Source organism: Bufo bufo, chromosome 3, assembly GCF_905171765.1.
Source record: "Bufo bufo chromosome 3, aBufBuf1.1, whole genome shotgun sequence".
NCBI lineage: Eukaryota > Metazoa > Chordata > Amphibia > Anura > Bufonidae > Bufo > Bufo bufo.
The window spans coordinates 647,748,240-647,771,017 of record NC_053391.1 but is presented as its reverse complement, the minus strand read 5'-3'; the positions used below and the strand labels follow the sequence as shown (position 1 = coordinate 647,771,017).

Here is a 22,778-nt window from a genome sequence, read left to right as displayed (position 1 = left end):
CCTGGTGGGGACCCTATGCGCTCGTTCAACAGCATACAGTGCAGAGAGTCCTTTATCACGGAATTTTTCTGCAAGCCATTTCTCAATAAAATCAGTGGCCTCTGGGCCCTCAGACTTCTCAGGGATGCCCACCAGCCTAACATTATTGCGGCGAGAGCGGTTTTCAAGGTCGTCAGTTTTCGCATAGAGCGCCGCTATATCCTTTGACGCAGCCCTGCTCTCTCTCTGTAGGGTAATGGCCCCATCTTCCAGATCTGAGACCCTCCTCTCCACCTCTGAGGTGCGCTCAGCCACCTTATGCAGGTCATGCCGGATAATAGATATGTCCGCTTTTAGGCTTCCAATGTTAATGTTCATATTCTGGAGAGTGACGTTACAGCAGGCAATAGCTGCCATCACATCTTTCAAGGTGGGCTCAGGGGCATTAATCACTTGCAGGCTAGAACTCGCCCCCCCCTCATGCTGGACTGGGGAATGCTGGTCATCATTACAGGGGCCGTCTTGCTCCCTTACTTCTTCCTCCACTTGTGCCAGGGTGCCCTCTTCCTCTCCCCATACATGGCTGGGGGACTGGTGTGATTTATGAGCGAAGCGCTCTAGCCGCGCTGCCGCTCCCTGACTCACCGCCGCTCTCAGGTCAGGCCACTCTTCCTCCTCAGCGCCATCTTGGGATCTTGCCTCCCTGTCCTGCCGGCTCGGCGTTTTGCCTCTTTTCGCAGGCATATTGCTGCCACTTGTACCGGACCGCTTCCTGACTGTGTCCCCCGCTCCTTCAGAAGTTTTAGTATTATTTCGCCACCGTTTGCGGTGTTAAAGACAGGATAATCGCCGGAGCTAGTGCGGCGTGCGTCCTACTCCATGCGCCGCTAGGCTCCGCCCCCAGTTTGATACCTTTTAATGGCGAACTAAAATACGTGATGTTATAAAGCAAGGGCCTGAAGATTGCAGAAAAACCACAATATTTTAGGCTCCTTTCACATCCGCGCTTAGTATTCCGGCAGAGGATCTCAAAACCGGAGCAAAACACTTCCGTTTTGTCCCCTTGCATTGTCAATCAGGATGCATTCCATTCTGGTTTGTTCCGTTTTGTGATCGGACGAGAAACCACTGTAAGCTAGCGGTTTTGTGTCCTATTCTGCGAAACTGAACAAACCGGATCCGGCACGAAAAACAAGGCAAGTCAATGCCGCTGGATCAGTTTTCTTTGGATCTGAAAAAAAAACGGACCCGTCACTCGTTGACTTACATAGTTTTTTGTGCCGGATCCGGTTTGTTCAGTTTGAATTTAATACAAGCGCACCCAAACGGAACGGATGCATCTGGATGTATTAAAACGAACGGAAGCGATATACGCAGATGTAAAAGTAACCTTATATTGTTTCTCTTTGTGAGAGCATCCAGACTTCGTACTACTGGCTAACCCGGTACCAAACCTTTTTCTTTGTAACTTAGTGGGACCGGGCCAAGGCAAGTCTGTGACAGGCAGGCTCTTGTATAGCATGTCCAACTCCCCTATAAGTGGGACGTATAAGCAAACCCAAACCCGCAGCTGCAGGCGCCAGGACACGGGCAAACATTCAATTTTGTGATTTTAAACTGCATTACTGCAATGTTTACTATACCTATTAATCAGGTACTTAGTGCAAAGTTTGATCAAATTGTGTGAGCCCACCTGCCCGACACGACCTTAAAGGGGTTATCCAGATTTCTAGAAGCCATGGTCTATCCTCGCACTCTGGTTATCCTGAAGATAGGCCATCATTTGTTAAAAGCTGGACAGCCCCTTTAATCGGATGGGTCCCTACACTAAACCATGCACTTGTACAATAGGAGACTGCGCGGCACGGACATGTCGTGGTTGAGTACAGTCCGCAGCTGCCGGTAAATAAATGAATGAGACTGCACTGTTCGATGGGTCTCATTACTTTATTTAGAAGTAGCTGTGGCCCGTAAGACTGCAGTGGTACTCAACCGCCCCCGTTGTATTTTTTTTTTCCCCATCCAAAATGTTATCTGCCAGAAACTACGGCAGGAATGCTCAACCTGCAGCCCCCCAGCTGTTGCTGAACTACAACTCCCAGCATGCCTGGACTGCCTTCTGCTATTAGGGCATGCTGGGAGTTGTAGTTTTGCAATAGCTGGAGGGCCGTAGGTTGAGCATCCCTGGACTAGAGGATCACCTGAGAACTTACACTTTTTTCTTTCATACACAAAATTGGTGCTTTAAAGGGATTGTCGAATAATGGTAGTCTATGAGGTTATTCACGTGGCCGTCAAATTTCACGGACCGACAGCACCCACACAATTGAAGGGGACTGTTTTTAACGGCCACTTCTCAGAAAGGTATGAACAGGGGGAAAAAACCAGACGATTTTGCTGTTTTTGCGCATGTTTGACATGTGAATGTGGCCTAAGCGCCGGTTTCATCACAATCGTTTTATGGTTTTGCCACTGAACTAAAATAAATACATATTTTTTTTAATTGTTGCAATTTTAATGTCTTAATAACAGAATGCCATTGATCTTGGCCGTGCTGGAAAAGATGGCATTTACCAAAGAGAATTCATCTCTGCCATACATAGAGATGAGCCGAGCAGTCACTTGGCCGTGTCCTGCGCCACCATTTATCTCTACGGAGAGAGACGGCACATCTTGTACTGCTCTGCGCCCAAGAGCGGGAGGTTTGTCATCAATGTAATTTTCTCTTTTTCCTTTGAAGGTATATTAACAGCTGGAAGGCAATAGGAACAAGTAAATCGTCCTGCGCCTTCACAGGTAACAGTTTTATTTTTGGATCAGTTGATACCTTATGACGCGAATACAACATGGAAGCGTGGAGACCGTGCTCACCACCGCGCATCCTGCCATGGACTATAACCAGGGAAGATAATGTAACGCCACATATACACAACTGCTCGGATAGATTTTCTGGGGATAAACCTCAAAATGCAGCCCCCATTCAGACAGACAGATTGGCAAATAGAACAAGGTTGTGTCACTCCAGCAAATGACATTTATCATGTAGAGAAAGTTAATACAAGGCACTTACTAATGTATTGTGATCGTCCATATTGCCTCCTTTGGTGGCTGGAGTCATTGGTCTGTCTGGTGGCCGGGACCATGGTAATGCACATAGGATGAGTGTCTATGTGTGCTTCCACTATCCTGGCCATGGTGTGCAAGCACGACCACCGCTTCTGGATTGCAGGGTGGTCATAAACCCTGGAAACAAGCAGTGTACGAGGTGATGGAAAAATGAATCCAGCCAGCAAAGGAGGCAATATGGACAATTACAATACAGTAGTAAGTGCCTTGTATTAGCTTTCTCTACATGATAAATGCCATTTGCTGAAGTGAGACAAACCCTTTAAATGGAATCGTCAGTGTAGACCCTCTGTAACTATTTGTATGGTCCTATAGCTCTGCTATAGCCATGTGTAAATATACCTTTATGTCCAAATCCATGTTCTCCATCACCCCCCAAAATGTTTTTATACATATGCTAATTAGGTTGAAAAGCTACCATGGGGCTGTACTTCTGCATTGTGGAGCCCCGCTACTCCCCTCTTCTTCTCTCCTATCATGCTGCCGGATGAAATCTCACAGTGGCGCATGAACAGTCGCTGCTCCTTTCGTCTGATTCTATACCAACTATTGGCTTACTTTGAGAAAGAATTTTATGCCAGGATTGTGGCACAGTTGTGACTCATAATGTCACATCTTAGCCCCCACCCCCTGGCCGAGCAAGTCAGAAAAAAGTGTAAGGGGGGAACTAACTGTCCTTAGGGAGAGAGCACCTTAATCAGTGTGAGGAGACTTATAGGCCATACATGCTCCTCTGGAATTCTGGGAGGGAAGGGATGCAAATGAGCTCTTAACAAGCTCTGCCTCTAATGCCACCAGATGTAAGGCAGCTATCCTAGAAGTCAATGTTCAGCACTTAAAATAAGCCTTGAGACATGACTTGGATATTAAATAAGCCAACATCTCATCTGCAGACAGCTGTTTCGAGTGATTGCCCCTCCTCAGTGCAGAGCAGAGAGTACTGGCTTAACTGGGTAGGAGGCCTGTGTCCGAGCAAGGGGGGAACTAACTCTCCTTAGGGAGAGAGCACCTTAAAGGGTTTCTGTCACCCTGCAAAACTCATATTTTTTTTTTTGGATAGTTAGATTGCTCATAGTGCGATATAGCAGAATATAATGCTCTTACTTACTTTCATGCGGCCGATTCTTTATAAAACGAACTTTTATAATATGTAAATGAGGGCTCTACCAGCAAGTAGGGCGTCTACTTGCTGGTAGCTGCTGCAGAAATCCGCCCCCTCGCCGTGTTGATTGACAGGGCCAGCCGTGATCTCCTCCTCCGGCCGGCCCTGTCAGTAATTCAAAAATCGCGCACCTCGCGTCATTCGGCGCAGGCGCTCTGAGATGAGGAGGCTCGTATCCTCAGCACTCCCTCAGTGCGCCTGCGCCGATGACATCACCGAAAGAGAAGACGTCATCGGCGCAGGCGCACTGAGGGAGTGCTGAGGATACGAGCCTCCTCATCTCAGAGCGCCTGCGCGAATGACGCGAGGCGCGCGATTTTTGAATTACTGACAGGGCCGGCCGGAGGAGGAGATCACGGCTGGCCCTGTCAATCAACACGGCGAGGGGGCGGATTTCTGCAGCAGCTACCAGCAAGTAGACGCCCTACTTGCTGGTAGAGCCCTCATTAACATATTATAAAAGTTCGTTTTATAAAGAATCAGCCGCATGAAAGCAAGTAAGAGCATTATATTCTGCTATATCGCACTATGAGCAATCTAACTATCCAAAAAAAAAAAAAAAGAGTTTTGCAGGGTGACAGAAACCCTTTAATCAGTGCGAGGAGACTTATAGGCCATACATGCTCCTCTGGAATTCTGGCTTGCAGGCTTCAGGTGGCGATTTATGCTCGAGTTACGGCTCGGCGCAGGGCATAACAGCGTGTGAGGACGTGAGCTGAATCGGCCTGAAGGGCTTGGCCAACCCTTGTCACGTGACACGGTGGGCTGGTCTGGTCCCCGGTCCTCACACTGATTAAGGTGCTCTCTCCCTAAGGAGAGTTAGTTCCCCCCTGACCCGGACACATGCCTCCTACCCAGTTAAGCCAGTACTCTCTGCTCTGCACTGAGGAGGGGCAATCACTCGAAACAGCTGTCTGCAGATGAGATGTTGGCTTATTTAATATCCAAGTCATGTCTCAAGGCTTATTTTAAGAGCTGAACATTGACTTCTAGGATAGCTGCCTTACATCTGGTGGCATTAGAGGCAGAGCTTGTTAAGAGCTCATTTGCATTTCTTCCCTCCCGGAAAAAAGTGTAGAAACACCACTTGCCCCAATTTGCACCACGTATTTTAGGCACACGCACATTAGTAAGTTTGGGCCATAGTCTTCATTATCACAAGTCACAAGGGGTAAATTTATCATGAGGGGAATTTTTAAAGTCACAAACGTTACAAAACATAGCATGTCATGTGATAAATTTTGCACAATTCAAATTTTTTTTTTTTTACTAGGGATGTTACGCCAGTGTTTTATAGCACCCTCTACTTTTTTTTTGCAACTTTTTAGAAAGTCACGATTGATAAATCTGGGGTACACCTCATTGACATAGTTAACCGCACAAACTTTCAAGAAGTGGAATGAACTGAATAATAAAAAGTCGCACATTTTTGTGCAGAGAAAAACTAAAATTTTTCTTTTTGGCACCACATTTCTAGCACAGGGGATTGATAAATTAACCCCATAATTCTGATTGATCACCTTTATTACCAGAGTAATATTACCATTCTTTACTATAGGAGTATAACTCCCACTCCTCATCACCTTTACCCCTCATGTTTCCACCACAGACCCAGGACTTGAGCGCTGTGGAGTCCATGTGTATTTCCACCAGCTGCTATTACAATAACTTTCATTTTGGAGGTTTTTCCTTCACGCAGAGACTTTGCCCCCTCCTGGGATGATGTTCTCTGATAAATCTGCAGGTTTTTTTTTGATACGTAGTCTGCAGCAAAGCCATTTTCTACAATGGATGAGATTTGTAACTGGAGTTTGATTAACTCTGGCTCTCTGGGGAACAGGCTTGATTTTTATTCCATTTATAACTGTGCAGAAAGCGTTGCTTATCTGTCCGACTTCTGGGCACGCAGCATACATCCAAGTTTTGTAGCTAAGCAACTGGAGGACTGAGGAGGAAACGAGCAATGCTCCACTTGTGCATCCCACACTGTGCAAGACATTGGTACCCACCAGGGATCCAGGAGAATTTATCGTTGGCCACACGCCATTTTATGGCCATAGAAAAGTTGCCATTTTTGGCGTGAGCTGCATTTTGTGCAAAATATGCAACTTTTTGTGATGTCGAAAAGTGGACGGAGCCTCCCATGGCCAACAGATTTACTATCATTTACACCTGGGACTGCTGTAAATTATAGGGGTTTAGACACACTTCTGATTTAGAAGGGTTTTCTGGTTTCATGATATTGATTACCTATCCTTGGGATTGTGTTTGGCTCCAAGTCCCCCCTTGTCGATCAGCTGTTTAAAGGGGCTGCAGAACTTGGGCAAGTGCTATCTGCTGTCTACGTGAAGTGGATGCGCATAAAACTTCATTAGAATAGTTGCTGCTCCAAAGCCAAATCAGAGTTTCTGCCCTTCCTGGCTAAATGTCCAGCCCTGTCAATCTTTCAGCGGGTGGGCACTTCTTCACCTGTGAGGACAACCCTCCCCCCCCAGGTGAAGAAGTCCTGCTGATGAGACAAACTGACTGTTCGAATCGGTTTGCTCATCTTTTTTTTAATCTATACCACTATATGTAATCTGGCCACCCCTAGGCAAGACATTGTAGGACAGCAATGGTTAACCTCCGACACTCCAGTAGTGAAACTACGACTCCTAGAGTGCTCCATTCATTTCTCTGGTGTTGTGAGAACAGCCAAGCATCTTGGGAGTTGTAGTTGTACCACAGCTGGAGAGCTAGAGGTTAGCCATCTCAGTTATAGGACATGTTGTTACCATAGCTATTGCCTTTCTACAGTCAGAATGGTGGACAGAAGCTAAACTATACTCTCCTGACAAACAAGGTAAAGGTTCTGGGGGTAAACAGAAGAAGACAGATATGAAGGGTAGGATAGGGGTGGTGAGTATTGGTTCATGTGTCTGTGTATTCAGATGGTGGTCAACAGTCAAGTGATAGTTAAGAAACCTGAACATTCAAAGCCTGCAAAACACAGTAAGGAGAAGCAGAAAGAAAGGAAATAAAATGTAAAACGAAAGTGTTGTTAAAAATTGTTCTACTGTCCCTCTCTACATAAAAGGACATGCAATCTGCAACTAAATAACGGTAAGATAAAAGCTGTCATTTACAGATATAGTCTTTTTCTACCATCTAACATTTATAGAAGGCTACATTAAAGGCACAATGATTGCCGGCCATAACTGGTGTCTTTCTCTGGAAAGCTTCATGACTGTGATTTTAATTAATTTGCAGGAACAACGCTTGTCCGCTCTCCATACGATCTGTACGAGTTCTCACAGCTCTCCTCGCTGAACTCCTTGTCACTGACCACCAGTGAAGAAGAGGCAGAATGACATCGGGGATCCTGAATGTGATTAGTGGTCGTCATATCTTATATGCAGACTGACTGCAGTTTCTTTTATAATAGTTATTTTTATTATGAACAAAATCTACAATATTGCAGTAATGCATCTAACAAAATCAATCGTTCCCTCCTAAACCTGAAGAACAGACATTAGGCTTATAAAATGAGCTTATGGGGCAGGTTCACCTTCACATCTACAGCACCTATATGTGTCTCTATGGTAACAGACTACAAACAAAACCTACGGTATGTAGTCTGAGCCTGCAGTCATCCTACCTTCCATCTTATCTCTACTTCTTGCTAGCCTCCCAAATTTATGGTGTCAAAAAGATGGAATATGGTATGACTTCCGGTTCAGACTACACAGGGTTTGTTTGTAGTCTGTTACCTTGGAGACATATAGGTCTGTATAGGAGCTGTAGACACAAAAGTTGCTTAATTTTTTAAAATAAATGTTGTGTACTGGAACAGCTAAAATAAAAGGGATATAAATACCAGAACCTTGAGTAGTGTTTTTCTGTCAAAATCTTACATCTGTTGCAGCTTCAAAATACGCCCGAAACTAAAGATGGAAAGATGCAAGGATAGACTCTGTATCTGCTAGGAGCTGGGTATCACTAGATAAATCTAACATTCAGGAGTCTAGGAAAGCTGGGTGACAGCTCCTGTGAGACCTGTGACCATATCGGGTGCCACCCAAAGAATAACTTTTGATAGATGGAAAACCGAACAACTTATATTTACTGGTGATTTATTGGTTTATTTTAGGGAGAATGCACATAAAATATAATACAGTGTATATATACAGGTAATGGGTGCCCTACATTACTGAGACAAAAGGGAGTCAGGAACATTAGGTCTGAAATCAACCTTGACAACTATCTATACAAACCAGGGGGTCACCTATATGTACTGGAGTGCTCTTAAAGGGGTTGTCCCATTTCGCCATTTTCAGGAAAAAAGGGACTAAGCAACGAACCCAGATGGCCGGGGGGGGCAGCATTCTGCTATTTCTGCAACTCCCAAGGCAGTGAATGGGAGCAACCTAAATAGCGTAGCAGAAGCTACGCCGCTTCTGGAACTCCCGGAGCAATGTAGTTTATCCTGCTATGCTGTTTGCGTAGCTACCATTGACTAAAATGGGAGTTAAGGGAAACAGCGGACCTGGTCACCTAGGACCGGTGCTTAATCCCATCTCACTGTGGAAACGGGACCACCCCTTTAAATTACTGTCCAGTTCATTATTGCATAGATCTGGGGTAATAAATTCTACTTTACGGTTTATAATCTCAGTGTTTATGGAAATTTACAGGCAAACGGGGTCACTTTCACCCAGCGAAACAGACCATCTACATATGGAGAAGAGGACAAAGTTAAAACGTCAGTGAGAATTTATAGTACAGTTTTTATTACTGGGAAATGGTGAGAGTGTGTGTGGGGAGGTGATATTTTGTACTGAAAACTGTAGACTGGAGAACTGGTATATTCCTTCCACAAACAGCACCACTTTTGTCACCAGGCTGTGTGTGGTATTGCAGCTCATGCTGATTCAAGTGAATGTGACTGAGCTGCAATATCACACACAGCCCATGGAGAACAGTGGTGTGGGTTCTGGAAACCTGCAGACCATTTTTCTAATCTCTCGTTTGAATGCCAGCTGTACACAGAGCCAATCACTTACAAAGCCATCTTGTGAATGAAAATAACCCAGATATGACAGGGCCTAGCATTACACCCAGGCTTTCCAACCAGGGAATAGTTTGCTTAGATTTTTAGGATCCATGGCCTGCTGGATGAGGAGATTCACTTGTCCTTCTGCGTTGAGCACAGTCCCCTCCTCTACCCCCTTCAGCTTCTCCTGGAGTCGTAAGAGGACACGTTCTGCCACTTTATTGAAGCTCTGAGTGTCGTTGCTTGGAATGGAGAAGAGAACAATGGTTATCCAGATATGAAGGTTGAGCGACACCAGTTCTGTGTGGCGTGCTGTAATAACCTACACTTGTACACATTGAGAGAACACGGTGCTAGATCAGGATAAACTGTTCCCTGTGAACAATGGATCTTTACTTTCTACAAGGTCATCGCACATGGATCGTGACTGAAGACATTTTACATCTAAATTTCTATTACATATAAAGTTGGGTAACTCTGCAAATACTCTGCTTGATGTCCATAATGTCTTAAGGGGACCGTCTGCTTCATACAATGTCCTCAATGCAACCCTCAGCAATCAGCTGCAATGTGTGCGGGATCTCAATAGCAGATGTTCAGTTCACCTGCAGCACCACCAAAGGAGAAATTCAATGATCTTTGTCCTTTCCACAGACTTTGCTTAAATAAATCAACAGTACACGTGACTATAAGAAACTTTGTAATATACAGTATCTTATCAGAGAAAAGGGTCTTTCCCTCCTCAACTAATAGTCTCTGCTGAATCTGTTTTGAAAAACAAGAAAGTAGTCTATGGAGGAGGGCTGGGGGAGGACGATGGAGGAAGTGGACAGACACACACACATGCTGCTGACTGTAGTCTACAAAGAGGGGAGGGGGAGGAGGATGCAGTTGCCCAGAGAGAAAAGGCATTTTTCTCTGCTAAGATATATTACAAAATTTCTTATTTTCACTTGTACTATTGATTTATGCAAAGTTTGTTGAAAGCACAGTGACCATTTAAACATTACAGTCTCTACTGAAATTAGTGGCCTATGTATATAATGCATGAACATGCAAGGTCCTCCAAAGAGATTTGGCCATAACCTACAGGCTACTGTTTTCGTCCTTTGACATTACAAGGAAACAGTAATCTGAGAGACTCCCCCATAGGGGTGGGCTCATTTAGTGACATCACTCAACGGCACCTGTACGCCTACTCCATTCTGAAACAGCAGCTGGAAGAAGGGCTCTGATAGAATGGAGGCTATGTAGGTATTAAATGTGTTTTCTTATGTTATAAAGTGATGGCATATCCCTAGGATATGACATAGCATTGTGATCCGTGGAGGTCCAACCTCAGGATGCCGCGCCAATCCTGAGAACAAAGGGGCAAAAGCCTGTCTTGAAAAAGTGGAGATGGAATCTAGATGCTTGAAATAAAGCCTACAAGTTCACAGACGTTCTGCCTCTAGTTATGGTACAGTACCAGCTGTTCCTGTTGCACTCTGGGTCCTCTGGTAATGTTGCATTCAGCTCTGCTTCATCCTGCTGTAGATAGAGCGCCTTCAGAGGATTCATAGTCCAGTCAAACAAGGGGTCATAAAGCAGGACCTGACCAGATATACAAACGTATTACGTATTGGGTGACATTTAGATAAATTAGTACACAGTATAATGGACAATCTGAAGCTCCCCCCCCCCCCCATTTATTTAATTATAGTGGTTGGCCACTTTCTGGCTACTTTGACCAATGTGTATAACACTTACTTATTATAAAGCATTTGTTGATTTTCTGCGTCGTTTGCTTTATTTCACAAATCATATCCCTGTGCTGTCTACACAGAAGACCTGTCCATAAGATGGCCGCTGATGGAGGGTCATGTGACCAGGCAAAAATAACTCCAGACACAGCACTCAGCCTTCTCCACTCAAATACACATATACAGGGGAGGTGTGGTGTATTTGAATGGAGGAGACTGAGTGATCTTCCTGGTCACATGACCCTCCATCAGCGGGCAGGACCTCTGTGTGGACAGCACAAAAAGACTTGGCCAACAATGGTGACCTTATGAAATATAGAAAATGGCACAGAATATCCACAAAGACTACCTAAGTAATTGCCATATAGTCATCTCACAAACACAATGATCAAGAGTAGCTGAAAAGTGGCCAACCCCTCTAACTTATATAGTGCAACATACTCTGCAGAGTTGTAAAAAGACTTCTCACATTCGTCCCTGCCCCTACTGGGGCTCACAATCTGCATTACAATTTAAAACCTGGTATTTTTTTGGGGGGAGTGTAGGAGGAAATCAGGGCATCCAGAGGACACCAATGCAAATGCAGAGAACATACAAAGTTACTGCAGATGTTGCTCTTGGTCAGATTCGAACCTTGGACCTCAGTGCTGCCCAGGTAACCATGCTAAACAATGAGCCGTCCTGCTGCCTCTCAGGTTATTTTGGACAAGAAGAATCTTACCCAACCTGTTGACCAAGGAGAGCTAAGACCTACTTCTACAATAGTCAGTAGAGCATCTTGAGAACTCCTCATAACTTCCATGGTCTTCTCACAGCATCTACAAGAGATAAATAGAGAACAAAATTAAAGTTAACAAAAAAAACTAAAAAACAGCGCTGATGATAACACAGATGATGTCATCAGTATATGGTCCCTTTTCCATCAGTTGCCAGTGAAACACCTAATATAATAGATTATACTAATGCTCTGATATAAGACAACTGAGGCAAGTTTATATGTTATGAGTATGTGATACCTCCTGAAGACTCCTTCTACTCCGGTAATGCCCATGCCGTCCACAATGTCTCGCGTTAAACGGAAAGGAACTGTCTCGGGAGTTGGAAGGATTTTTCCTTGCTCAAAGGCAACACCTAAAACAGTGAGAATCTTTAATAAGGACACGTGTGTACCACTTACCTATGCACAGGGTGGCTTCTAGTGTTTTGCTGCCTGAGGTGATAAGCGATATACTGTAGAGCTCCCTTTTCCCACAAATTGAAGTTTGATAGTGCAGAGATGGATTGTACAAATTCAGCCTGAGATGTTTTCCACTGGTCATGGTGGACCCCAGATTACACAACTAAGGCTACTTTCACACTGCCGTTTCTGGGTCCGCCTGTCAGATCCGTTCAGAGCTCTCACAAGCGGCCAAAAACAGATCAGTTCAGCCCCAATGCATTCTGAATGGATAAGGATCCGTTCAGAATGCATCAGTTTGCCTCTGTTCAGCCTCCATTCCGCTCTGGAGGCTGACACCAAAACGCTGCCAAAACGGATCATGGTACTGCAAACGGATCAGTTCTGAACGGATACAAGCGTTTGCATTATAGGTGCGGATCCGTCTGTGCAGATACCAGACGGATCCGCACCTAAACGCAGGTGGGAAAGTAGCCTTGTGCACTCAAACGTCAAAGTAGCACTAATATAAATTCCCCCCCCCCCCCAAAAAAACATTGATACACTTGTCCATGTGAAGCACATGACATCGCAGCTCAGGTAAAATAGTGCAATATCAGCCAGATCCCATGGTCAACGATGGCATTGCTTCTAGGGAGATTATGGAAAGACCCTAACTTTTTCCTGCGCCATTTGTACCATTATGGAGTGGACTCAGGAGGTGCACCCACGCCATCCACAAGTGGGTGTCAGCTGTAACATACAGCCTAATTGCCAACACTTCTAAAAATTTTCACATACAAACTCAGTAATTCGTTTGGTTGCGGCCAGGATATGGGCAGAGCTTATTTAAACCCCATCTAGAAGTGGGCATGTCCTGGGAGTGTCCGGGGGCTTAAATGCCCCAGATTTATCAACACTAATGTTGGAGAGTATGATGCAGTTGACAGCCTGCTGCAATGGCCAGATCAAAATTAACTCCAATCCCAGCTGTTTAACCCCCCCCCCCCGCCCCCTTAAATGTCATGATCAGTGCGGATTGTGGCACCTCAGTGGTTTAAAAGAAAGAGGGGGCTCCCTCTGTAAGCCCATCAGCAATAGTTTGCCACGCAGTGGAGCCTTTTAGGCCATGCCTAAAGCCGGACGTAACAGAATGCCCGTCAGTGTAACACTGACAGGTATAATACACTGTAATACAGACATACTGTTTGGTATTATCTAAGTGATCGAAGCATCACATGGTCAAGTCCCAAAGTGGGACTACTACAAAAAGTAAAAAAAAGGCAGGAAGTATTTAAAAACATTTTAAAGAATCCTAAGGAAAAAAATATTTTTCCCTTAGACAACGTTTCAGTATTGGGAAAAAACAAACAAACCATAACTAATATTGCCACATCTGTAACCCACCGTACTACAAAATTATAACTTTATTAATCCCACATCTCAAAGTACCTGTTTTTTTTTTTGCTCATGTTGCTTCCCAAAATCAGGAATAAAAAAGGAGTCAAAAAGTCCTATTTTCCCCAAAATGGCCCAAACTAAGCCACCTCATTAAGAGGTTAACCCCTTCCTGACCTGTAATAGTACGTTGCAGGAATTACAAGCTTCTCGTGAGCCGCCTTACTCACATGAGGCTGTGTTTGTGATGGCTCAGGAGCACTGCCCACGCTGGGATCAGAGATAGCTGACTGCAGTATCTAAAGGGTTAGTGAGAACTAACTCTCTCACCCCATGGCTTCCACCCTTAGAGTGCGGAGGTGATGCCATGGCACCCAGGGACCTAACAATGTCTCCCAGACCTGGCAGGACCTAATAGAAAGTATGTTAGTTTTACTGTAATACACTGCAATACCGAAGTACTGCTGAGTGATCAGAGGACTGCATGTTCAAGGGTGGCTGTCAATAGGCCTTGTATGGCCAGCTCAGCTTTCACCGCAGCAATTACTGCGTCGTCAAGTCCAAAATAGGCAGTGTCCTTATGGGGTTAAAAAGAAGCCAGCTTCCACAGGTCTGACCACAGAAGGGAAAATAGAGCAATACATGGCAGCCATTCAAACGAACGGCCATCCGTGTAACGCATAGACGGGGTGGTCTCTTCAGGGTAGCAAAGGAACATCCCAAGCAGAGACATCAGGGCTTATGGACACCAGTCATCTTTATGAGAATATTGCTATGAATTGCTTTCAAGCTACTCTGTGGGATATCGAAATAAAGAAACATGGCAGCTTACTAACCCAAATCAATGTGAACGAGCTCCGCTGTCTCCTCATCTATCAGTATGTTCTGCACATGTCTGTCTCCAAGTCCCACAATGTAGCCAACTGAAATCAGAAGAAAAAAAAAACGATATGTATGACAGCAGTGCAAGTGTAAAGTAAAGAACATTCAAGCTGTGGACACCTACCTATGGATGATGTAGCTACACTGCGTGTGTACGCCAGCCGCTTCTCAAACCAAACAGCCGGATCCAAAAACTTCTCCATACAGAAATAGCGGAAGACAGGTCGGAAATGCTCAGAGAGGTCTAGGAATGCCTGATACTTGTCTTCAAATCGTCCTCTCTGGACGTCCTATCAGAAGAAGAAAAGACAACATATTCCACAATATTTTTCAAAACTGTAACTAAACGTTACATCGCCAAGAAGTAATTCATGAGGAGCCCACGGCCCTTCTACTTTGTCCAGGATGGAGACTTGTCAATCTCTATGCCAATCAACATCTACCTCCTTATGGGCGTGAGCAATGGCTATTATGTGTGTACTTGAATTCAGCTGTCAGTGTTTCATGCAGCATCGGGCTACATCCTCGTCATCTACTGAAAATCAATTATATGTAGAGTTTATGTAAAACTTACCATCATTTTCTTCTGACATTGTAGGCTGCTGTAGTCTCCAGGCCGGTAACGTTTGTGTGAGCCATCTTCTGCATTCACCAAATATTCACCGATGGGGACTGTACCGGCGCACCATTCCAGCACACCGCTCCTCTGGGATAATGGCACCACCTGACAACACACATACAAGTGAGAGATGTTATCTGCTACTGACAACAGGAGCTGAATACAGAAGAGTCCCTCTAGTGGTGACCAGAGGCTGCTGAAATATTAACAATTATGCACCTGGATTACCAGGACATCAATGCACCTAATCAAGAGGATGGAGAGCCGATCCCTTGCTGCAGGTATCTAAAGGGCTTGTGGATGAACAGATAGATTTAGTCCTGACATCCAATTTTCTCTAGGATTGGACTAGGAGCTATAAGCCACCACCACGAATCCAGCGGGTGTCATGGCTACACATGTTGCCATGATCTTCAGACTACTGCTTCCCTCTAGTGGCAGTATGGGGCAATGGTTAGAACCTAGTCTATGTGCCAATTTATGGCAAGACGGACATAAAATGCAGCTGTGATTCCCTACAACTGCCTACAGAGGGCCTTTACTTTAACAGAAGTTGTAATACTACTTAAAGGGATTTTCCAGGTTGTATCAACATCCTATAAAATAATTTTGTAATGTTTTTCTTTTCCCTTTATTGCTCCTATCTCCCGTTCTGGGCTGTGGTCACATGACCATGTCCATGCAGCTCTTTCTTACTTCCTGTGATGTTATGTCAATGGGCGGGGCAGTGATAGGGGAGTGTCTATGTAACTACCTGGGTGGGAGGAGCTATATACTAGCTGGTAGTTGTTAGGGGCGGGGCTGGAGCTGTGCCAGAGAAAGGAGAAGTGCATCATGGGTTTGTTTGGAAGCAGCAACAGGAAGTGCTACATACAGGATTGGTTTACATGGTGAAAAGGGGTCAGGAGAGTCCAGATTGAAAATAAAAGCATGGGGAAAATGTACATGAGGTAAGCAGCTACATGAACATATATTCTAAAAACCCTTGTAATCCTCGATAACCCCTTTAAGCAATATTTATAACCATGGGTAGACATCGAGGACACAGATACATTTAAGAGTCCATTCACACGTCCGTGTGTGTTTTGCGAATCCGCAAAAACGAGATTTTTGTATAACTTACCAGTAAAATCTCTTTCTCGCTCTTTCCTTGGGGGACACAGAAGACCTTGGGTATAGCTCATCTCCCTAGGAGGCGTGACACTAAGTGAAGACTGTTAAGCCCCTCCTCCACAGCTATACCCTCAGCCTGGAGAGAGAGACTGCCAGTTGCGTGTCCAAGTAGTGAGAAAAGGCAAAGTCCAAAAAATTGGAACCAACAAGCCAACTACCCTAAGGGTAAAACAAACTCGGAAACAGTCAGAGAAGAACAAAGAATGGGTGGGTGCTGTGTCCCCCAAGGAAAGAGCGAGAAAGAGATTTTACTGGTAAGTTATACAAAAATCTCGTTTTCTCGCCCAATTTCCTTGGGGGACACAGAAGACCTTGGGACGTTCAAAAGCAGTCCAAAGGGGGAGGGACCACAGCACCAGGGCGAAGCACCCGAAGGCATCAAAAAAACCCGCCGCCTGCAGACCAGGCGGCCCAAGGCAGCATACGCCGAAGCCCGCGTATGCACCCTGTAGAACTCGGTAAGGTGTGCAAGGAAGACCAGTGACCGCCTTGCACAAATGGATGGCCGAAGCCTAAAGCCTCCGGCCCAGGAAAAAACAGACGGCCCTGGCCAAATGAATGGTGACACCAAAAGCAGGACCCTGCCCTTGGTGCGGCAACCACAACAAGAGCCACTCTGAGAAAGCGGAAGAAAGCCACCCTGGAGGCCGTCAACCCTTTGCTCGGACCTCCTGGAAACATAAGAGACCGAACTCGACAAGAGTCGGAGATCTCCAAGTAAAAACTGCAAGGCCCAAACAACGTCCAAATCGGTGAAGTGTCCGTTCCCGGGGGGGGGGGGGGAAGGGGAGGACGACTGCCTCAATGAAATGAAGGACAAATACCACCTTCAGAAGGAAGGAAGAGACGGAATGGAGAACAATCCTGTCCTGGGGGAAGACAGAAGGCTCGGAACAAGAAGGGCCGCCACTCAGGCACCCGTCAGAGACACGATGGCTACAGAAAACCCAACCGTACAGGACAGAAGGAGTAGAGAGAACTTCTGTAACGGCTCCAAGGAAAAATTGGAGCGCCAAGAGCCCAGTATGTAGTTCCCAGGACGGTACCGGAGGGCAGTACAAAGGAACCCAAGAGCCGCTCCATGGAAGAAGTTCCTGACAGGCCCAGAGGGACGGGGAACGCTGAAAGAGGAAGGACAGGAATGACACTTGATACTTCAAGCAACAGAGTCCCAGCCCCAGGTCCAGGCCGGACTGGAGAAAGACAGAACCATGGAGAAAGGCAGAGTGGGGGAACGCCCAGCTTCCCACAGAACCCCAGGTAAAGCCCTAAGTCCTACCACAGATCCTGGACGAAAACTCGGCTAGAAGCGAACACTAGCGAGCCCACTAGAGTCGCCTGGGCAAGCGGGTGAAAACCCAATGATCAGGCGCGGACCAGTAACACGGGTAGAACAGTCGGTAGAACTGGTCCCGTCGGCCCCCAAGCAAGGTTGTCCCGTATCCCCCCAGAGTGGGGAAGCAGAAGGACAAACGGACAGGAACCGAAGGGTCTGCCCAGCAACCGCCAGGACAAGACAGGCTAAAGCCGAAGCCAATGTAGCCACCACAGGAAGACAGACTACAGTTCCGGTGTGGGGGATCAAAAGACAATCCTGACCAAATGGTAGTCCTCCCAAGTTACCGAGAAGGTGAATCCAAAGCCGAAACATTGCCTAGAATGGAAAAAACGCAATCTGCACCCAGCGGGAGGACAGAAAGCGGTAGACCCGGTAACTAGGCACACAGCTAGTACAGCCAGTGTGGACAAGGGAGACTGAAAAGGAACACCATAACCATCCAAATGAACAAACATGCTCTCCCCAGAGGGAAGGGCAGTGAAGGAACAGCCTCTGAAGCGTGGCCGGAACAGACGCCACATCGGAATGATCTGTACCGAGTGGGAGTCAAACAGAGCCGGCGAGAAAAGGCAGGCGAGACAGAGGCCGGTATAACACCCTCCAACAAAAAAAAGGGGGGGTGGGCAACAGAGAGGCCATAGGACAGCTCAAAAGCAGAACACCGCTACACAGAGACGCCCGGTTCACCGCCACGCAGAAGGCGAATACCCTGAAGAACCCAAGGTGGAGGTCCCCCGGACCTGTATAAGCGAGCACCCAAGAGAAGTTGGGTGACCTCCCCAAGAAGAGCGCCCGAACCTGGTAGCAGATCAGACTGAAGCACCGAGGGCGCCAATCCGGAAAGAATCATACCACACTGCACCAGAATGATCTCCTTAGAGAATAGTGCAAGGCTTGCGGCAATCATCGTATCCCAAGAGAAAAAGAATGTCGCAGGAGGAAGGAGGCTACGTACGAGTAGCCCCGTAAGCAGTGAGAAGGCCAACCCACCTACAGGACGAGAAGGCATACACGGCCCAAACAACGCACAAGAACGTCCGCTCACTGCAAAAATATAACACAGCGAAGAGGGCCAGCCACAGAGTGCCACAGTATCTACGGGAGTGCAAACTGAAAGGAGTTATGCACAAGACTAATATGGAATGCGATGGAACGCAAACTGACCGCCCCGAAAGGGAGGAAATGTACCTGGCAAACTGCAGTGGGCAAGAATGCAAAGGCCTGCCCCAAAAAGGGGGAGATGCCCAAGGCCGGACCTACGTCAGAGAAGTAGGGCATACCATACTTCGCCCAGAAAGGCGCCATGCACATGGCCACACAGTATCCAGCGGAAACGCAGGAGGTCCACCTAGGGAAAAGGGGGACATGCATAGGGCTATCCTAGCATTAAGTGAGTGTGCGACAATTCACCCAACACCGAAATTTCGTGAGAGTGTAACTACTCCGCCAATGAAGGGGAACATGTGCAAGTCCAGTACAGCACATACAAGGACAGCCTTGAATCTTGTGAGCGTGCAAAATTCCACCCATGGAATGAGGGGTGGTCACGCCAAGGCCAGCACCGTATCCAAGGGGAGCGCAAGCGTTCCGCCCATGTTAGAGGCCATGCTCAAGGCCAGCAACGTATCTGGTGAGCGTAGTATGCCGCCCAGAAAAGGAAGGGGGGGGGGGGAATCATGCACAAGGCCAGCATCGCATTCAGGGAGAATGCGAGCAGTCGGTGAGAATGTGTGTATGCCACCAGAAGGAGGCATGCCCATGGCCGGCAGCGAATCCAGTGAGAGTGCGTACACCGCCCACGGAAGGGGGGTCATGATGTGGCCGACGGTGGATCCAGAGAGAGTGCATGTATAGGGGTCATGCACATGGCCAACAATGTACAGGCGAGAGAACAACCACCGACCGAGGGAGTGTATGTATGCCGCCACCCGGGAAGGAGGCATGCCCAAGGCCGGTAGTGAATCCAATGAGAGTACATCATATCGCCTATGGAAGGTGGTCATGCACATGTCTGGCAGTGAATCCAGTGAGAGTGCCGAATGCCGTCCACAGAAGGGAGTCATGCCTATGGCAGGCAGCGAATCCAGAGAGAGTGCAGCGTTCCGCCTAAGGAAGGGGGTCGTGCACATGGCCAGCACCGTATCCGGTGAAAATGCAGTATTCCGCCTAAAAAAGGGGGGTCACGCACATGATCGGCAACGAATCCAGTGAGAGTGTAGCGTTCCGCCTATGGAAGGGGGGCACGCACATGGCCAGCAGCGAATCCAGTAAGAGTGCCGTGTTCCACCTATGTAAGGGGGTCGTGCACATGGCCAGCATTGTATCCGGAGAAACTGCAGTAGGCCGCCAAAGAAAGGGGGATCATGCACAAGGCCAACCCGCAGTTAGGGAGAGTGCAGTATCCCGCCCAGGAGGGGGGTCCTGCACATGGCAGGCACCATAACTGGAGAGGGTGACGAATGTTGCCTACAGAAAAAAGCATGCACCTTGACCAGCGCCGTAGCGCGGAGAGGGCAAAAAAACCCCCAGAAGGGGAAAAAAGAACCTGGCAGCGCCGCAGCCGGGGAGCGCGACACCATGCCGCCTATGGAAGGGGGGCATGTATACAGGCAGCACTCTGAGATGAGGCTGCAGCGTCCTGCGCAGCCCACAAGTCATATATATAATAAATATTTTTTTTTTTTTTTTTTTTTTTTTAAACACACAGCCTCACTGAGGCAGATGCCACCTACAGGGCACAGATCCACCCATACAGGCCTATCCTCTGTGGGCGGGGGAACCTCCAGGCGGGAAAAATTCGCGCCTGGAGAAGTTCCAGCCCCCTCCAACAGAGGCCTGAATTTTTGCGGCCTAGTAGGCCGTGAAGCTGGGGCCTAAATTTTTAGCGGCGCCCGGCGAACCGGGGCCGCACAGTATTTAAAGTAGCGTCCGGGCCTACGGAGCGGCACATACCGGCCGCGGGTGCCCACCCCGCGGGCCGGAAGAGCCGGGGCCTAAATTTTTAGCGGCGCCCGGCTGACCGGGGCCGCAAGTACCTAAAGTACCAGCCGGGCCTACGGAGCGGCACATACCGGCCGCGGGTGCCCACCCCGCGAGCCGGGGACCCGGATAGAGCGGGATCGTCTTGAAGTGGAACACAAGACTTCGGCGCCCGGCCGACCGGAAGGTTCCGACGGTCAGCCGGGGCTGTTGAAGCGCTCCTTTGCAGGCCGCGGTGCCCACCCAGGTGTCCGGAAGTCAGGACCCTGCACCCGGCAGCCATTTTACCCCTGGAGCGGGCCCTTGGCCTAGAACAGCGCTCCATATGATTTCACCCCTGCCGGCAGCTACAACCACCTTTCCCTGGACCGGTGAGAGCAGGGAGGGTCAGTGGCAGCAAGGCGCGGGCCCTCTGGCCCTGAAGTAGTGGCCGGTAAGAGGGAGGGGGACCCTGAGACCGGGTCTGTGAGGGTGGGACGCCTGCATGACCCCTCCGTCAGGGGCAGCTAGGTGCGGACCTCCGCAGCTCCCTAGGCATTCCTCTTGTAGGAACAAGGGTGCCAATGTCCTGGAGGCCAGGAGAGAGGGAGCAGATGTCGACCTGCGGCAGCCCAGGGCCAGCCTAGGTCTAGCAGGGACAGAAGGGTCCATAGGCCCAGATAAGGGTCAGGCACGCAGGAGACCGAGGGGGGAGGGGGGGGACGTAGGGCTGGAGAAGCCAATCTCTCACCATAGCCGTCTTCACCCTCGGTCCGTTCCAGCAGGGTCCCTTCAGCTACTGGCACCGTAGTGGCAGGACGCCGGGGGAGGGACTTGGCGTGCGGGCGACCCTTGTGCTGGCGGGATGCAGGGGAGCTGGGCTGCCCTGGTCCACCTTGCCTTCTGTGGGGGAGGCAGCAGTGCGGGTGACCGGCACTGGCGCAGCTCAACCCCGGGAGAACAGAGAGGTCTAGTGCGTCTCTGTTATCCCTGATGATCTGGAACAAAAAGAAAATAAAAAAGTAAAAATCTAAAATTGAAACAAGGAGAAAGCAGCCCTGCAGAGCAGGGAGTGTCTTGCCTCCTTGGACACTAAGCAAAAACTGGCAGTCTCTCTCTCCAGGCTGAGGGTATAGCTGTGGAGGAGGGGCTTAACAGTCTTCACTTAGTGTCACGCCTCCTAGGGAGATGAGCTATACCCAAGGTCTTCTGTGTCCCCCAAGGAAATTGGGCGAGAAACATGGACACCGGCAATGTGCGTTCCGCCGGCACTTAATAGAAAATGGCTATTCTTGTCTGCAATTGCGGACAAGAATAGGACATGTTCTATTTTTTTCGGGGTCGGAATTCCGGACCCGGAAGTACGGGTCCGCATTTCCGGATCCGAGCAGCTCATCGTGCGGCCCCATAGAAATGAATGGGTTCGCAATTCCTTTCCCGCAAAATGCGGAATGGAATTGCGGACGTGTGAATGGAGCCTAAATACACTGCTCAAAAAAATAAAGGGAACACTTAAACAACACAATGTAACTCCAAGTCAATCACACTTCTGTGAAATCAAACTGTCCACTTAGGAAGCAACACTGAGTGACAATAAATTTCACATGCTGTTGTGCAAATGGGATAGACAACAGGTGGAAATTATAGGCAATTAGCAAGACACCCCCAATAAAGGAGTGGTTCTGTAGGTGGTGACCACAGACCGTGTCTCAGTTCCTATGCTTCCTGGCTGATGTTTTGATCACTTTTGAATGCTGGCGGTGCTTTCACTCTAGTGGTAGCATGAGACGGAGTCTACAACCCACACAAGTGGCTCAGGTAGTGCAGCTTATCCAGGATGGCACATCAATGCAAGCTGTGGCAAGAAGGTTTGCTGTGTCTGTCAGCGTAGTGTCCAGAGCATGGAGGCGCTACCAGGAGACAGGCCAGTACATCAGGAGACGTGGAGGACGTAGGAGGGCAACAACCCAGCAGCAGGACCGCTACCTCCGCCTTTGTGCAAGGAGGAACAGGAGGAGCACTGCCAGAGCCCTGCAAAATGACCTCCAGCAGGCCACAAATGTGCATGTGTCTGCTCAAATGGTCAGAAACAGACTCCATGAGGGTGATATGAGGGCCTGACGTCTACAGGTGGGGGTTGTGCTTACAGCCCAACACCGTGCAGGACGTTTGGCATTTGCCAGAGAACACCAAGATTGGCAAATTCGCCACT

The 22,778-nt window shown here is 47.9% G+C and overlaps 2 protein-coding genes across 3 annotated transcripts in view; one reads left to right on the top strand and one right to left on the bottom strand.

Annotated features, from left to right (window-relative positions):
- The window catches only part of C3H11orf65 (chromosome 3 C11orf65 homolog), a 48,270-nt gene extending 40,632 nt beyond the window's left edge, over window positions 1–7,638 (top strand). For both annotated transcript variants that reach the window (XM_040426255.1, XM_040426254.1), the window contains 2 exons: window positions 2,720–2,775; window positions 7,517–7,638. In XM_040426255.1, coding sequence (XP_040282189.1) covers window positions 2,720–2,775; window positions 7,517–7,617 — 157 coding nt within the window. In that variant the 3' untranslated portion in view covers window positions 7,618–7,638. The remainder of the gene's footprint in view (window positions 1–2,719; window positions 2,776–7,516) is intronic.
- Window positions 7,639–7,644: 6 nt separating this feature from the next.
- Window positions 7,645–22,778, bottom strand: part of ATM (ATM serine/threonine kinase) — a 181,343-nt gene continuing 166,209 nt past the window's right edge. Inside the window, exons 57-63 of the mRNA XM_040426253.1 lie at window positions 15,052–15,201; window positions 14,602–14,767; window positions 14,432–14,518; window positions 12,058–12,172; window positions 11,796–11,859; window positions 10,768–10,892; window positions 7,645–9,541 (exon numbers count right to left, since the gene is read on the bottom strand). Coding sequence (XP_040282187.1) covers window positions 9,358–9,541; window positions 10,768–10,892; window positions 11,796–11,859; window positions 12,058–12,172; window positions 14,432–14,518; window positions 14,602–14,767; window positions 15,052–15,201 — 891 coding nt within the window. The 3' untranslated portion in view covers window positions 7,645–9,357. The remainder of the gene's footprint in view (window positions 9,542–10,767; window positions 10,893–11,795; window positions 11,860–12,057; window positions 12,173–14,431; window positions 14,519–14,601; window positions 14,768–15,051; window positions 15,202–22,778) is intronic.